Genomic DNA, 16,108 nt, shown 5'->3' on the forward strand with positions numbered 1-16,108 from the left:
TTTAACCAATCAGAAACCGTATTCAACGATCACGTGCTCACGTTTCCATTATCTGCATTCCCCCACTAAGATTTTCTCTAGCTTCCTCTCCCTCCCCACTTCTCTTTATTGCTTCTGTTTATGTAGAGCAAATTCCTCAAGCCTTCGTTGACCCTTGGTTTTCTACGCACAATTCGTCTGAAAGCGAGCTTGTAGATATATTAACCGTATTAAAAACATTGTATCCCGAATTTCACGCTTTATTATTTGCAGACGTTTTGGAAGTTTTCTTATTTTTCAATATAAATATTTTTTAGATAATTATTTTGAAAAATTATATTTTTGACTTCAATTCATGTATTTATATAAACTCATTATTTACATGAACTCATTGCTGAATTCTGACTTTGACTGTAATTATCAAGTTTTACAGATATAATTTTTTAAATTAATAAAAATAATTGTATTAAAAAGGAAAAAGAAAATCAAATATTGGAACTATTAAAAATGTTTAGTAACTGTAATAATCTTTCATAAACAAAAATTTACTTTACATATTAATCAATTTGTGCAATTTTTATACAATTAAATTACATTTTTTTTCCTGTTCTATAAAATATTTATAATAATATATTAATTATTTCTCCGTACAAACTAACTTCAATATACTCAACATACAATGTAATTTCAATTATTAAACAAATACACAATGCTTGTTATGAATTTGTTTATATAAACTTCGTCCTAACAACTTTTGTACAGAAGTATATGAAACGTTGATAATATAAAAAATGTCGCCCCCATTATTAAGGTATGTGCAAATAGTCAAAAATTGCAATCCTATTTAACTTGTTCATGCGATCGATGACAGAAAACAAAAGAAATTCCACATGACCAGCATTGTCGTAATGGTATGTCTGGTAAAGGTCGTGGATTATAGATGTGCCTCCAATCTGACAAATCTGAATTACAGTCAGATTGTTCGGGTGGTCCTTTTACTTCTATACCATTGACGCACCTTTTACATTTGAACCTAAAGTACGTGCAATAAATATACTTAACTAATAACTATTCATATGGACATTCATAATTTTTCATAATGTTAGGCTTACTTAGCATGAGTATCTGATATAGTATTTTCTTCTAATTTAAATAAATCTCGTAAATCATTTAATGTAAAATGTCTTGCAACGTCTTCTTCCTGATCTACGACTGTAGAACTTAATGCTTTTTTATGCGCTTGCCTTTGAAAAATTTTTTCCTCGATAGTACCAGTCTATAACATATTTAAATGATAACATAAATGTTGATTTCTAAAAAATCAAAAATTGTTGTAAAATTTTTCTTTTACGTACACAAAGAAAACGATATATGAAACAAAGTTTTTTCTGACCATCCCTCCAAACTCTTGCCATAGCTTGATCATCATTTGCAGGATTCCAGTCAGGATCGAACATGACAAGTCGATTTGCACCAATAAGATTTAATCCACAGCCCCCAGCTTTGGAGCTGAGCATAAAAATAAAGTCATTGCTATTTGGATCATTAAATTTTTCTACTACCTTTGATCTTTTTTTAATAGTCATAGTGCCGTCTAATCTAACATAGTTATAACAACGTTTATGACACAGTTTCTCAAACAGATCGAGAGTTTGTGTATAATTAGATACCAATACAATTTTATCATTCGTCGTTGTTTTAATAGAAGCTAAGAGACAATCTAATACCATTAGCTTTCCGGATAATTCTGGCATGATTTCTCTAGAAATAAAATTATAAAGATCAATATTATAAAATAATGGTAAATTTAGGTCAGTATTATAAAATAATTTTAATATTATGTACTTTGTGCTGTAATTTGGAGGCATTAATTTTGCAGCGTTTTCAAATCCATCAGATTTTTCCAATATTTTATCATATACCAAATCGGGATGACAACATAATTTTTTCAACAGTGTAATTGCTGCAAGTGTTGAAAAACTTTTTCCTTTTTTAGAATTGGCAGAATTTTCTATAACGAAAAAATAGACATTAATTAAATATAGAGATTTCAAGTATTTTAAATAATAACGAATTTATAAACAACAAACCTTCCATTGATTTTCTAACACTATCGCTTTGTATAAAACTGTTATAAAGGTCAGTTTGTAGTTTTCCCATTCTTATACACACCACTAATTCATATTTTAAAGGTAAATATTTCGAAAGTAAGGCACTAGTGCGTCTAATAAGACATTTATTCACAATGCTTACTAATTCCGCTAAACGTTCCTGAGCGAGTTTACGTTCGGTATCTGTTGCAGCTGCATCTTGACCACGTAAAATTGGTATCTCGAATTTTTTCCGAAATTCCTAACAAATGAAATTTTAATATGACAGTAATATTCTCGTTGAAATATTTGAAAAATCTTTTTAATTTTCTAAACATATTAATTAACATACTTGTGCAGTTCCCAATAATCCTTGATTAACAAAATGTACAAGAGAGAAATATTCTAAAAGATCATTCTGTATAGGTGTTCCACTGAGTAGTACTCTTCTTTTAGCCTTTAAATTTATAAGCGCTTGATATGTTTGATTTTCAGAATTTTTTAGACGATGTCCTTCATCACATAATACGAGTCCAACTTCATCTTGATGAAGAACTTGTGCGTGTAAGCGAAAAGTTTCATAACTGATTATCAGAATGGGATTTATACACCTGCGGCCGTAAGTTTTCATAAATCCAGTAAGTTTTGTGTCGATATCTGTTTTGTTTCCACCATCAATGGCTAGTGGTTGAACTCTATTTTTCAACCATTTAAAGATCTCATTATACCAATTTTTAACTAATGAACTTGGTGCAACAATAATAGCTTTCTCTATAAGTGGTTTAGCTTCAGGTCCTACAAAACACAATTACGTAATTAACGTAATTAACAATTAATGTAATTACATATTGTATATAATACATAAAATAATATTATTTTACCTTGTTTTAATAGAGTCCATAACAGAGTTATACATTGTAAAGTTTTTCCAAGGCCCATTTCATCTGCCATGATACACCCATAGGCACCTTCAATACGTTTTCCTGTTACACATTCATACATAAACTTTACACCTTCTCTTTGATGAGGTCTTAAAATATTACATAATAGAGGATCCACTACTACATGTACAAGTTGTTTAGACCTGAAATATAAATGAACTATTATAAAAAATTGTTGATAAAGTCTAATAATTATAAAATAAACAAAATATTTATACTTACTGATCTATTTTCAATTTTTCATGTTCAGATAATTCAGGAGGTGAATAAACAACAAGCGCATTAGCTTCCTCAGGATCATGTAATGGTCTACGGGGACCAGATAAACGTATTCCTAATGCACGACCAGATAATTGATAACCAGGAATTGGTATCTTAAATGGTTTACTAAAGATCTTTTTCATACGTTCTTCCTATAAGTCCAATTATAATTTTTTACTGTAGGTATTATGTTATTGTAGGATTGTTATTAATGATTACTATTTAATGTATAATACTTACATGTTCAGAAATTACTTCTTGGGTAGCTTGCACATCATTAGCTGAAAGAGCAACTGCTTTGTATTCTGGTATTTGTACATTTTTGACATTACGGCAAGCCTTTTTTTTAGTTTGTTGAACTGGTGACACAACCTGACACATTGCCACATTATTGGATATATCAAATAGTAATGGACGTTTGCCATTTTTACTGGGTGCCAAAGATCGATTCTTATATACAATAAACATAAGATTAGTAAAAACAAAATAAAAATTTGTTATATAGGATATAATAAAATTAAATCTAATAATAATGACAATAATAAGCACGAACATGTTTTTGAAAATCGAAAGAAAGAGTATTAAAATTATACTAGTACATTAATCACTACTAATTTTGTAATTTTAATATATCATTTTTCAATAAAAACTAAAGTAATTTTGATAAAAGAATTTTTAACCAATTTTATGAAAACTTACCATTTTAAAATAAGATATGTCATTTTCAAATTTCAGTGTACTTTATTTCGTAATATCATTACTCTGTAAAATTATTACTTTCCACATTTCATTTCTTGAGCTAATAACTAATAAGCAATAGCAATAACAAATTTTACAAGTTTCGCGGTTATACAAGTGATACAGTTCATTCTACTTTCTACCTTAGATTTTAGCACACCTATCGTCCATTATTGAAAGCTGGTTCCGCACCACTACATTTAAATCTCAAGCACGAAATATTTAAAGAAAAAACATTTAAAGTTACATTATCAGAATTAAATCTGTTGTTGATTCATATAGATATCACATATATCATATATAAATTTTTTAAATGATAATATTAATTATTTTGTTTCATGATTACGTCACTAATTTTTTTATATACAAAAAACATATACTTATGAGACATTCATGAATTTTCTAGCAATTACACAGCAGTACAATTATAAAAATATTCTTTATGTATTTAGGAATATAAATAAATAAAATTACAGTTCTGCAAATATGTTTCCCAAAAAATTCGTATTAAGGTCATCATCATCCTTTATAATGTCTTTATTACATTTTTTATTTGAAATGTTAAAGGTGCATTTAGTAAGATTAAATAATTCGGGTATGATGTTGGGTTTTATGCCATAAGTATCTTCCAAAAATTCCAGAACAGCTACTTTATTTTGTAGATTGTTAAAAAACAACCTACTTTTTTTGGGGAGCATTTTTTCTAACATAAATACAAGGTGATGATGAAAACATATAAATTGAGTTGGTATAGTTGATGTAATATCAAGCCAATCTTGTACACAATTAAGAGGTGTAATTGAATGTCCAGAAAAAAGAGCTGGATTTGTTAAAATCCCTCTTGCAGACATCACTGCATCACAATTACTTTCTTTATAGAGCTTTTCTGCACTTTCTAAACTTTTTACATCTCCATTAGCAATGAGAGGTAACTTCACACTGTCTCTTACTAATTTTAAATTATATAGATCAATTGGTTCACATCTCATTTCTGGAGTTCTAGCATGAATAGTAAGAAATGAAGCACCTGCTTTTTCAAGAATTCTACAGAAATCAATAGTTTTTTGAATATCCTTCAATAATCTAATCTTTACAGACACAGTGAAAGGATATGGAATACGATTTCTCACTTGATATATTAAATCTTTTACAAGATCTGGTTTCTTAAGTAAGTCAGCTCCATATCCATCTTTCAATGCCCAACGCTGAGGGCACCCACAATTTAAGTCAACACCATTACAATATCTATAGAAAAATAATTCATTAGGCACACAAACCAATATTGATTATCAGATATTAGTCTTAATATTTTGGATGAACTTACGGGGCGACCAATTCTGTTGCATTAAGAAAGTCATATACATTTTTAGCAGCAAATTGAACAACTAGTGGCTTATCCCCATTATTAGTTGAAAACTCATTATCTCTGGCTTTTTCAGATTGTACAAATGAATCAGCTAAGATCATAGGTGTAAAACATATATCGCAATCATACTGTCTTACTAAAGTTCGAAACTGTAATCTGTTAATATTTATATTATTTTTTTATTTTCATATACTGAAAAGATACTACAAATACATTAATGTTTATTATCACTTACTTGCTGTATCTAACCATTGGTGCACATACTTTTATCATTCTTGGTTCTTTTAACATTTCTGCTATATCAATGGACATTTTTGTTTATATTTTGTATTTTGTTTCAAAGAAAGAATTAAATGTCATATACATATATATATAATATAACAAATTGTTTCTGCGTAGAATATTCTGACAAAAAAATAAGAGTAATTATTTTTTGTATAAATTTTGTTTCTTTTCTTTATTTAGAAATAAAGCAGTAGACACAATTTTTTGTTAAATAACATGTGTTAAACGCATGTAATTAAACGAACTTCTTAATGTAGAGTAATGTGTATAAATGTTTTAAAATACTTTCGATTATATTCCATTAATCTTATAGTACAAAAAATCAGTTAAATTTACAGTTAGAGAAAAGTATACACTATCTATAATATGATATAGATACATTGTCTGCATATTATTAAACAGTTTTACGTACATTTAATTCTTTTCAATCAGTATTCGAATTAATTCATGTATTTACGATGCGCTATAATAATTCTTGTAAGTACCATTTATTTCATTTGTTTTCTTATTGTTATTATAAACATTCGAAAAATTTTATTTATACGTAACCTTATTACGCTCATTAGCATTTATTTACAAGCATGTGATATTTTTCGAAAGAAATGTGAAATACAATGATTGTTACTTTGATTACTTCATTTTTTACATGTACTTACATAGTTTAATATTAAATAAAAATTAATGTTTACTATAAATAGTAGTTATTCTTAGCAGTCACCTTTTAAACTACATTTATCTTAACCTTCATTTGTTATTTCTCACAATAATTTCATTAAGTATAAAATTTTCTTGTATCTTTATACACACAAAAATTTCGAAACATATTACAAAAGTATCTTATTATTACTGTTTTAATTATTATTACTGTGTTACTTAACACAGTATGTTGTAAGAAATCCTATAATATATTATTTTCATTTTTAAAGGCTCTGGAGAAGAATGTCCTTTGACAAAAAGTAGAAGTTACAAATACACGTTAACTATGTATTGTGGAGATGGTTTAAAATTCATTATAAGCTGTTTCACCATTTTGACAATTTCTATTACAACAACATTAATTTTACAAATATTATATGCTGATGGAAGCCCACAGGTACTTAAATTAATATAAAAAACATCATATAACGAGCTATAGATGTTATGTGTAATGTTATATTATTTCAGAATACTGCTGGTGTACATGGTGCTGTTGCAACAGATTATACAAATTGTTCACAAATTGGAACCAAAATATTACGGAAAGGCGGTAATGCAATAGATGCAGCTGTAGCAGCTACTATTTGTATGACAGTAGTTGCTCCACATAAGACTGGTCTGGGTGGGTAAGTTATATATGTAATTTTATTAATAATTATAATAATTGATAATTATTATTTTAGAGGTGGTTATATGATGTTATATAATCATAAAGAACAGACAGAACCAATTATTATTGATTTTGCTAATAATACAATTAAAGGTATGTATTTGAATAATATTTTAAAGAGTATTTCAGATCTTACATTATTTGTATTGTATGTTAGACAATTTTTTACAAGATGGGATACGTATACCAGCAGTATTAAGGGGATTAGAATATGCACATACATTAAAAGGTAAACTACCATGGAGTGAAATTGTTAAACCTTCTGTATCTTTAGCCAAAGAAGGATTTGTTGTATCAAAGGAGCTAGCAAGTGAAGTATCAAAAAATATTGATTATGAAATTTTATATGGGCACATTAGTGCAGGAGATATACTAAAGTTACACGATCTTAGCAATTTGTTAAATGCTGTAGGACTGGAAGGAACTAATGGTACAGTAATTTTATCATTATTATAACTAAATAAAAATTTTTGTATTAATATCTTCTAATACATTCACTTACCTGTTTCTTTTTTAGTATTATACAATGGAACTTTTTCACAAAAGCTTTTACATGATAGAATTAAACTATCAAAGCTACTTCCACAGTTAGTAAATTATAAACCTGATGTATATATAGCAAAAAAGTCAAGCTTTTATAAACATGTAATATATTATCCTCCACATATGTCATTATTAAAATCAATGATTGCAGCACTGGAAGATCTTAACATATCTACTGATAATGCATCCATAGTAGGAGCAGATATGCAAGTAGCTAAAACATTAATAAATTCAGTATCAATGCCATTACAATTAAAACAACATGGTTTGTTATATTTCACTGTTTTCATTTTAAAATATATATAAATATGTTTTACAGCAATGTTGATTTCATACCGTAATAATTTTAGTTGAAGAAGAAAGATATACTGGAGTTGTTGCAATGGATTGGGAAGATACTTATGTTTGTATTATAACGTTAGTATTATATTGATTTAATATATATTGTTCAATAAGTTTAGTGATATAAATGTACACTTCTTACAGTGGACTTGGTGCACCATTTGGTCTTGGATATATGTCAACTGTTGGCTTCCTGCTAGATAAAGCTGATACCAATAATACCTTATCTATGCTTGTTCCCATAATCTTTCATAATGAAAAAGCATTATGTGGATTAAGAGGAGTGTTTGGAACTGATGATACATTAATTATTGGACAATTATTGTACAGTATCATAGTGCGTCAATTAAATGTTTCTGAAGCTATTGAATACCCAAGGTAGAAAATAGGTTTTATCTTTTATCTTCTATAAAAGTGGAAATGTTATTTCTTAACCACAATTTATTGTTTAGGTATTATTTTTCATCAGATGGATTTGTGATAGAAAATGATCCAAAACATTCTATAGATACATTAATACGAAATCAATTAAACTTAATAGTACCAGCACCACATTTAAAGACTGATTCAGTATTAAAAAGCGTGAATGCAATCATAAAAAGGAAAGATCTAATGTCAAGTCATTCAGATAGTCGTGGAGGTGGCCTTGCATCAAGATTTTAATAATTTATTCATCTATATTTTTTTTTATTAAATATATCTATATATTTTGTATATCTATATATAATAAAGTGAGATTTTCTATGATGTTTTAAATTTTAATCCTAATTAAGATTTAATCCTAAGAAGATTAAGATAAATGGAATGAAAAATAATTTATACTGTTTTATAAAAATAATTAATTTTATTTTCTTAACTATTTTTATACAAATCTTACACAATAAAATGTAATCTATGTTATATATACTTTGATCTGAATATGAAATGTTTAAATTATAAATTCATTCACATTTTGTCACCTTGCAATTGCTGCTTTTCTTCTTTGTATTCTCTACTTATATCAAGTTGTCTCAATCTAGCATACATTGCACTAGCACTAAGTACAACAAAGTTACTTATCCACCACATGAATGATTTCTTTTCATCAAACCAATAAGTTGCTAAAACTGTTTGTGCACAAGCCTTAGCAGTTCCACTAATATTGTGTGTTAAAGGAGATGTTACTTTTATTTGAAGTGCTGTAGCAAAACCAATAGCAAATCCACAAATACCACCAACAATCATAGCCAACCAAAAATATGAAGATCCAATCTTATCATAATTGTACACTGTAACATGTTCTCCATTCGCTAACATTAATGGAAGAAATATAATGACACTATATGCATTGTTACAATAAGAGAGTAACCAAATATCTTGATTTAATGCAGGAAGAACTTGTTTCATGTGAATGGAATATAAAGAAAGAGTTAACGATCCTAGTACACCAAAAATTGTTCCCAGAATAGATAGAGAACCAGCGATGTGTTCTTGATCCACACCAAGCCAGAATCCAATCACAATAAATGCACAACATGCAATACAATTTATGGAAGTCTTTTGACCTGTAAAATTTTCATAAGTCATTATACTTGCCCAAATTATTTTATTTTCAGAGGTTCTTACCTAGCATAAGGTATGTGAAAATAACATTAAATACAGTTGTTAGTGAACGTCCTGTGTAATAAAATGAAACGTCAACATATTTTAAACATAAGTTGTTGGTTGCAATCATTCCAGTAAATAGGAGAGACAATGGTAATACCTATAAATATATAGAGAATAACAAAGATATAATTATTATCAAAAAATTATAATTTACCTTTCTAAGGGTTTCTTTGGTATATGGATTACCAATTGGAAATTTAATATATTTTGGGAACCATTTTGATAAATTACTAAGAATTACACACATAACTAAAGATACTATACATTGGCACCATGTTATAAAAAGAGGTGCATCCAAATTTATAGTATTACTGGATAAAAGAGTTTTATTTATAAATACAGTCAATATAGAAATTATCCTGTAAAGATATTTAATCAATTGTATGTACAAAGTAACAGAAATTAAGTAACTTCATTTGTTACTAAAAAGTAATTTAGGTGAACTTACCAATAATTTGTAACCACAATTGCAATATATATAAATTTTGTCAATAATCCAGTTTCTAACAACATTTTTTGAATATATTTAATTATATAAGTTAAATATTACATTACAATAATTACTATACTTTAATATTAAACTATACTAAAACTATTAAAGTATTGAATATGAAAAAAATGTTGATTCTTTATCAATTTTTTAATAGATTATTACAATGATACTGTGATTTTACAATTTTAATATATTTTTTAATGAATATAATTTTTTATGACAAGTAATAAATAATACTATTTAAACATTTTGATGTAAGCACTTTAAATATATAAATTTTTATTAAATAATCTATAGCTATAAAATAGCATATGTTTTATCATTTTTAGTCTGTTATCAGTGCGTAACCTTTTTGAGGTTATGTTTCACATAACCCATTGCTCACTACTAATCTATGACATTAATATTAATTATGATTTTTTATCTCGATATTCACAATCATATAAACAGATCTCGATACCTGACACTCATGTACGGAAACCTAGGAAAAGCAATCCGAAAATTGAATCGCGGAAAATTAACATGGAAGACAAGAAAATCCCCTTTCTGCGCATGCGTGACATACGATTAATATTCCAAACAAAGATAGAGACATTCTACTCATCTCTATCTGTTTCGCAAGAATGCGGACTTTGTGACTGTCCATGTTGATTTTTCACGACTAGACACGATTCAATTTTCGGGTGGTTTCTCCCTAGCAACTGTCGAGATCTGCTTATATGATCGTGGTTGCAATCATTATTTTAGAATCTAGAATAATCATATGTACATATATGTTTCAGTATATGCACTATTCTAGTATATATCCAGTATATATTTTTAGTTTAGTTAATAATTATATTTATACGTAAATGTTTATTTCCTATTTTCATAAATACACTTTCATCTTATATAAAGATGCCAACATATTTTTTAAAAACATACTTTTATAGTAAGTAGATATATATTTACATTTATTATTTTAATTATTCCTATGGATAATTATCACAGATAAAAACAAGCGATAAATTCATATGCGTCATATGTGATTCTTCTGTGTACCTATCTGACATAGCTTATTTACTGTATTTTAGCTGTATTTTTTAATTAAGGATACATAAGTTTACTTAAATAAGAAATTTCATTATCTTGTTAAGTTCTTTAATTAATTTTATACTAAAAATAAATCTTCATATTAAAGTAATATATTTTAAAAATAATTAATCGAATTAAATTTCATTTAATTGAAAACAAATGTAAATATATTAATATCTATTTCGCCTTGATAAATTTCTTAACAAATAATGTAGTTGTACAATTTACGCACATGTTTAATAGATAGTAAATTATAGTCGCAAAGTGGATATCGCCACTGACTACTGACAATCATACATATGTAAATGTTGACACGTGGTATCTATGTAGTATTCGGGTATTTCCGTCTATTGTCGTAACGATGAACAACCAAAATTAGTACTTGCGTAAAAATCATCTATATCTCTCATGAAACATGTTTTGAATTATTTCAATTTATTTACTATTGGAAAACTTTAAATATCTATGGCGTCGATGTAACAGTTTTGAAGAATTGTCATATAACGGGTATGTTGGCATATCAAATGAAATGTCTTCTATTCAATCTGTTAATTGAACTTTGTACTATGTACTTGTGAAATTTATTTCTTCTGCTGCGGTTTCTCGTTTATTATAAAATTATAGTTTTCAAATATGTATTGAATATAAGTGGTTTTTATTATATAATGATCATATGCACAATGATTATGACATTTCGATATAATTCCTAATTTCTATTTGGGAATATGTATACATAGTTGTCATTTAACTTTTACGTGTTAACTAAATTATTATTTATTGCCATTTCGCAATAATCATCATATGTGTACATTTATGTAATTCACTCCGATAAGAAGTCATGACCTTGGCAATTACTTATTAGCTTTTTTAAAAATCGAACTATATAGTCAGTTAATAGTGCGAAGCTGAATAAATTAATTGATTTCTATTCTCGTGAACCCATTAATTTAAGAACTTAATTATTGTATTATGTTTTATTTTTTAATCGAGTCCTATAATTAAATTGAAATAATCTCGAAATAAATATATTTATTATCGGGAAATTTATAATATCTTGATACACGTAATTACAGGGTAAATCGCTTTTTATTTAATATTGTGTATTAATGTTTATTAATACGCAATATCATTTTTCGATTTTATATTATTCTAAACATGTAAATTTGACATTAATATTTAGATCATATTTAAATCATTTATTTTTGTGATCACTTATATGTTTTAGAAATTAGTAATTAAAATTCCACAACATGTCACAATATGAGGATGTTATTGTGGAAGACAAAAGGAGTGATGATAGTGCGATACCAGAATCAGAGATTCGGCATAGAATCCCATGGAGTGAACGCGTGTTATTAAACAGTGAAATACCAGGCTTACATGAAGTTAAAGAGCTATTGGAAGATGACGATGCAAGCTGTTTAGCAGAAGAAGAAGATGGAGTTGGTTGTCCATTACCTTCAACTCCTGAAGATGATCATCTTCTGGACTGTGAGGTATATAATCATAATTCTAATTACTAGCAGTACTTGTTAATAGGTTATCCCATATCATGCATTAGTCAAAAAAGGAATCAGGTTATAGATTTTAGTGTTTCCTTTTACAGATGACAGAAGTGTTAAAAGCTGGTGTGTTAAGTGATGAAATTGATCTTGGTGCATTAGCACATAATGCTGCAGAACAAGCAGAAGAATTTGTTCGTAAGGTATCTAGAAGTTATATGAATATATCTTTATGTTACGAATTAGCAAATAACTTTTTATTTACAATATTAACTGTCTACTTTTTAAAGGTTTGGGAAGCATCCTGGAAGCAATGTCATTTCAGAAATCTTCCAAAATGGTTGCAGGATAATGATTTCTTACATGCTGGTCACAGACCACCTTTACCATCTTTTTATGCTTGTTTTAAAAGTATATTTCGAATTCATACAGAGACAGGAAATATTTGGACTCATTTACTTGGTAAAATTCAATATTTATCCTGGAAGATATTTAAATTTGCTTCTTGAATGACTTTTCTAGGAGATTAATATGTTTCATTCTTTCCATAGGATGTGTGGCATTTATTGGCATAGCTATCTTCTTTATAACACAACCTCCTATAGAAATACAATTGGAAGAAAAATTGGTATTTGGTACCTTCTTTGCCGGTGCTATTATATGTCTAGGAATGTCATTTGCCTTTCATACTGTACACTGCCACAGTGAATGTGTTGGAAAGTTGTTTTCAAAATTAGATTACTGTGGAATAGCTATGTTAATTATGGGTAGTTTTGTACCATGGCTTTACTATGGTTTTTACTGTGATTACCAACCTAAGCTTATTTATTTATCAGTAGTTGTAATACTTGGTGTAACGAGTATCGTCGTATCATTATGGGAACGATTTGGTGAACCAAGTTACAGGCCATTAAGGGCAGGCGTTTTTATGGGATTTGGTCTTAGTGGAGTGAGTAGTGTGTGCTATATTACATTCCTGTGACAAACAACTTGTTAGAAATGATAAATTGTATTAAATAATACACCATAATTAAGATATTACATTTTTCTCTTTAGGTAATACCAGCAGTACATTATGCTATTGCAGAGGGTTGGTTTAAGGCAATTAGTCAGGCATCTCTTGGATGGTTAATATTAATGGGATGTTTGTATATATTAGGTGCAATGTTTTATGCATTAAGAGTACCTGAACGATTTTTCCCTGGCAAGTTCGATATTTGGGTAAATATTTATTTTTGTACTTTTAAGTGTACTTGCTAGTCATCAATTTCATGAATTTCTAAATTACCATACTATCCAGTTTCAGAGTCATCAAATCTTCCACGTGTTAGTAATTGCAGCAGCTTTTGTTCATTACCATGGAATAACAGAGATGGCTATGTATAGAATGACAATAGGAGATTGTACAAATCCATCGCAGGTGATGGCTTTTTAATTATGCAATGAGCATATAATATCGTGTTGTTGGATTTCACATTATGTACCTTTATCGAGACTTAAAAAGATTCCTAAATCTTTGTATGTTGGTAGATCTGTACTACAAAAGAACTGCTGGAAACAATATCATAAAAATGAATAACACAAGATTTTCCTTCTAGTTCATCATGATTAAAAAAGAATTTTCAAGAAAATTTACAAAGATTTAAATAATGAAGTACAATACGTGATAATGAAGATTATTAATAGTGAATTTATAACATTTAATTAAATGAAATTTTTTGCACTTTCGTAATTCTGAATTTATGGAAAATATAGTTAACTTTGTATTAAGTTCAACGTTTAAAACGTTTGTCATATTTACCAAAAATTTCGGCAGTACAAAATAACAAATAATAATTATTTACACTTGTTGTTTCTTCCTTTATGTGAAGAATTTATTTAAATAATGCAATTTCCTTGTGCAATGACTTCACTATATACAAAATGAATACAAAGTTATAAATATCATTTTATTAACTGATAACTGATCTCTTGTTTCGTGCAGTTCTCTTACTTATTGAAAACAAATTGAAAAATATTGTACGAAAACGAAACAGAGTACAGATATATGGCAACGAACAAAACTTAATATAATTAAGATTTAGGAACTAATTGCAAATACAGATGATTTTATAGTATAAGCACTATAAAAGTTATAATATATTTTGAACACTGTTAAAGCAATGAAAACTATTTATTGTAACGATTGTGTGTAAATTATATAAATTCAACTTTTTTTGCGTCACACATGGACATAGAAAGTAAAACATTAATTTTTTTCAGTGTTTATATCTTCAAAATTTATTATGTATCATAATTTGTTTTAACTTTCTATTCCCTATATTGATCACAAGAATGGTTTCCACTTTTTAATATTAGTAAAATAACTTTTATTGTCCCGTTTTCTTACTAAACTTTTCAATTCATAACTTTTTATCTATCTTTTCTATGTAAATCTACGTTTATGTAAAATATACATTTCATTGCATATCTGTTGTTCCTTAGCATAAAAAGTGTTGAATACTTTTGTTATTATTGTAGGGTCTAGTACTAATATAAAGAGATATTGTTGAACTTTTTACATAAATAATTCTTACTATTGGTAAATTAATAAAGGAGGAAGTTATGAATTTCACATGTAAAAAGACAATTATCCTACTTTATGTAATTTCCCAAAAATATATTTTTCTAAATAAATATTGTAGTATCATTTGTGAACTATTTAAATTGTACTAGAAATATCTTTATCCACTGTAATAAGTGACAATCGAGATATTCAGATGAAAAGATATAAGGTTTATAAAATCAATTAATTTATATTAAACGGAAAAAGAAGCTGTTTCATTAATTATGTAACATACAAAAAAATCTAAATCTCGTCATTAAAAATAATAAGCTACTAGTTGAATTTATGTTTCAGCATATTTGTATTTTGTATTGTAATTTAATTTTACTATTAGATTAAATAGTTACAGTGAACAGAAAAAAATTGTGGTTGATTCATTTATATATTTATGCTCTAATAAGAATTGTTAGATCTGTAATTCCTATCATTTTTCTAAATTAAAATTGGAAATAATTCTTACGATCTTCTATGTTTTTGGTGTATAAAATAATGTTTATATAAAGTATTTGTAAACATATGAAAAAATATTAAAAATTTTATAATAAAAATAATTGTTCATCTTATATAAAACCTTATTTATTCAGAATTTGTACATATATAATAATTAATTTATTTTTAATTTAAAAATACTAAATAAAGAAATGTTTAATTATAAAATAAAAATTGCTATTGCTTATTGTAACTATGCGTTTATAAAGTAAATAAATAATCTGAGTTGTGTAAATAAATATACAAATCAATGACATATATGACATTTATAATTTTAACAAATCACTCGAAATTTATGTATTTCTACGTATAAATATTCAATTTAAGTAAAAAATTCAAATTACTCAACTATTTCATACATCACGATATTACGAAAGATATTAAAAT

General features: G+C 27.2%; 4 protein-coding genes across 11 annotated transcripts; 2 read left to right on the plus strand and 2 right to left on the minus strand.

Annotated features, from left to right (window-relative positions):
• Positions 1–503: 503 nt before the first annotated feature.
• On the minus strand, positions 504–6,396 carry okr (DNA repair and recombination protein RAD54-like okr). 2 transcript variants are annotated; one of them, XM_033334914.2, is made up of 13 exons: positions 6,317–6,396; positions 5,611–5,780; positions 5,334–5,531; positions 5,140–5,254; positions 3,512–3,721; positions 3,233–3,423; positions 2,951–3,153; positions 2,422–2,864; positions 2,070–2,331; positions 1,825–1,990; positions 1,335–1,740; positions 1,092–1,255; positions 504–1,012 (listed from the first exon to the last, which is right to left on the minus strand). In XM_033334914.2, exons 2-13 carry the CDS (start codon positions 5,685–5,687, stop codon positions 820–822), a joined length of 2,628 nt encoding a protein of 875 aa, XP_033190805.1. In that variant the 5' UTR covers positions 5,688–5,780; positions 6,317–6,396; the 3' UTR covers positions 504–819. The 2 variants fall into 2 exon arrangements, with proteins under 2 accessions (XP_033190805.1, XP_033190807.1); XM_033334916.2 differs by lacking the exons at positions 5,140–5,254; positions 5,334–5,531; positions 5,611–5,780; positions 6,317–6,396 and adding an exon at positions 3,971–4,349.
• On the plus strand, positions 5,852–8,658 carry LOC117157141 (glutathione hydrolase 7). 5 transcript variants are annotated; one of them, XM_033334917.2, is made up of 9 exons: positions 5,852–6,137; positions 6,587–6,753; positions 6,825–6,982; positions 7,040–7,119; positions 7,184–7,456; positions 7,544–7,834; positions 7,920–7,986; positions 8,056–8,289; positions 8,364–8,658. In XM_033334917.2, exons 1-9 carry the CDS (start codon positions 6,119–6,121, stop codon positions 8,572–8,574), a joined length of 1,500 nt encoding a protein of 499 aa, XP_033190808.1. In that variant the 5' UTR covers positions 5,852–6,118; the 3' UTR covers positions 8,575–8,658. The 5 variants fall into 5 exon arrangements, with proteins under 5 accessions (XP_033190808.1, XP_076480923.1, XP_076480924.1 ...); XM_076624808.1 differs by lacking the exon at positions 5,852–6,137 and adding an exon at positions 6,217–6,308; XM_076624809.1 differs by lacking the exon at positions 5,852–6,137 and adding an exon at positions 6,217–6,308 and having other exon boundaries at positions 7,199–7,456.
• A 68-nt stretch (positions 8,659–8,726) lies between these two features.
• nac (GDP-fucose transporter nac) lies at positions 8,727–10,690 on the minus strand. Its single transcript, XM_033334924.2, has 4 exons — positions 10,007–10,690; positions 9,713–9,917; positions 9,517–9,655; positions 8,727–9,455 (listed from the first exon to the last, which is right to left on the minus strand). Exons 1-4 carry the CDS (start codon positions 10,069–10,071, stop codon positions 8,857–8,859), a joined length of 1,008 nt encoding a protein of 335 aa, XP_033190815.1. The 5' UTR covers positions 10,072–10,690; the 3' UTR covers positions 8,727–8,856.
• A 153-nt stretch (positions 10,691–10,843) lies between these two features.
• Positions 10,844–15,595, plus strand: AdipoR (adiponectin receptor). Of its 3 annotated transcripts, none has more exons than XM_076624812.1 (7): positions 10,844–10,982; positions 12,351–12,621; positions 12,732–12,830; positions 12,918–13,089; positions 13,179–13,576; positions 13,684–13,848; positions 13,928–15,595. In XM_076624812.1, exons 2-7 carry the CDS (start codon positions 12,376–12,378, stop codon positions 14,060–14,062), a joined length of 1,215 nt encoding a protein of 404 aa, XP_076480927.1. In that variant the 5' UTR covers positions 10,844–10,982; positions 12,351–12,375; the 3' UTR covers positions 14,063–15,595. The 3 variants fall into 3 exon arrangements, with proteins under 3 accessions (XP_076480927.1, XP_033190811.1, XP_033190812.1); XM_033334920.2 differs by lacking the exon at positions 10,844–10,982 and adding an exon at positions 11,443–11,632; XM_033334921.2 differs by lacking the exon at positions 10,844–10,982 and adding an exon at positions 11,923–12,199.
• Positions 15,596–16,108: the final 513 nt, after the last annotated feature.

Source organism: Bombus vancouverensis, chromosome 15 (assembly GCF_051014615.1).
Source record: "Bombus vancouverensis nearcticus chromosome 15, iyBomVanc1_principal, whole genome shotgun sequence".
Lineage (NCBI taxonomy): Eukaryota > Metazoa > Arthropoda > Insecta > Hymenoptera > Apidae > Bombus > Bombus vancouverensis.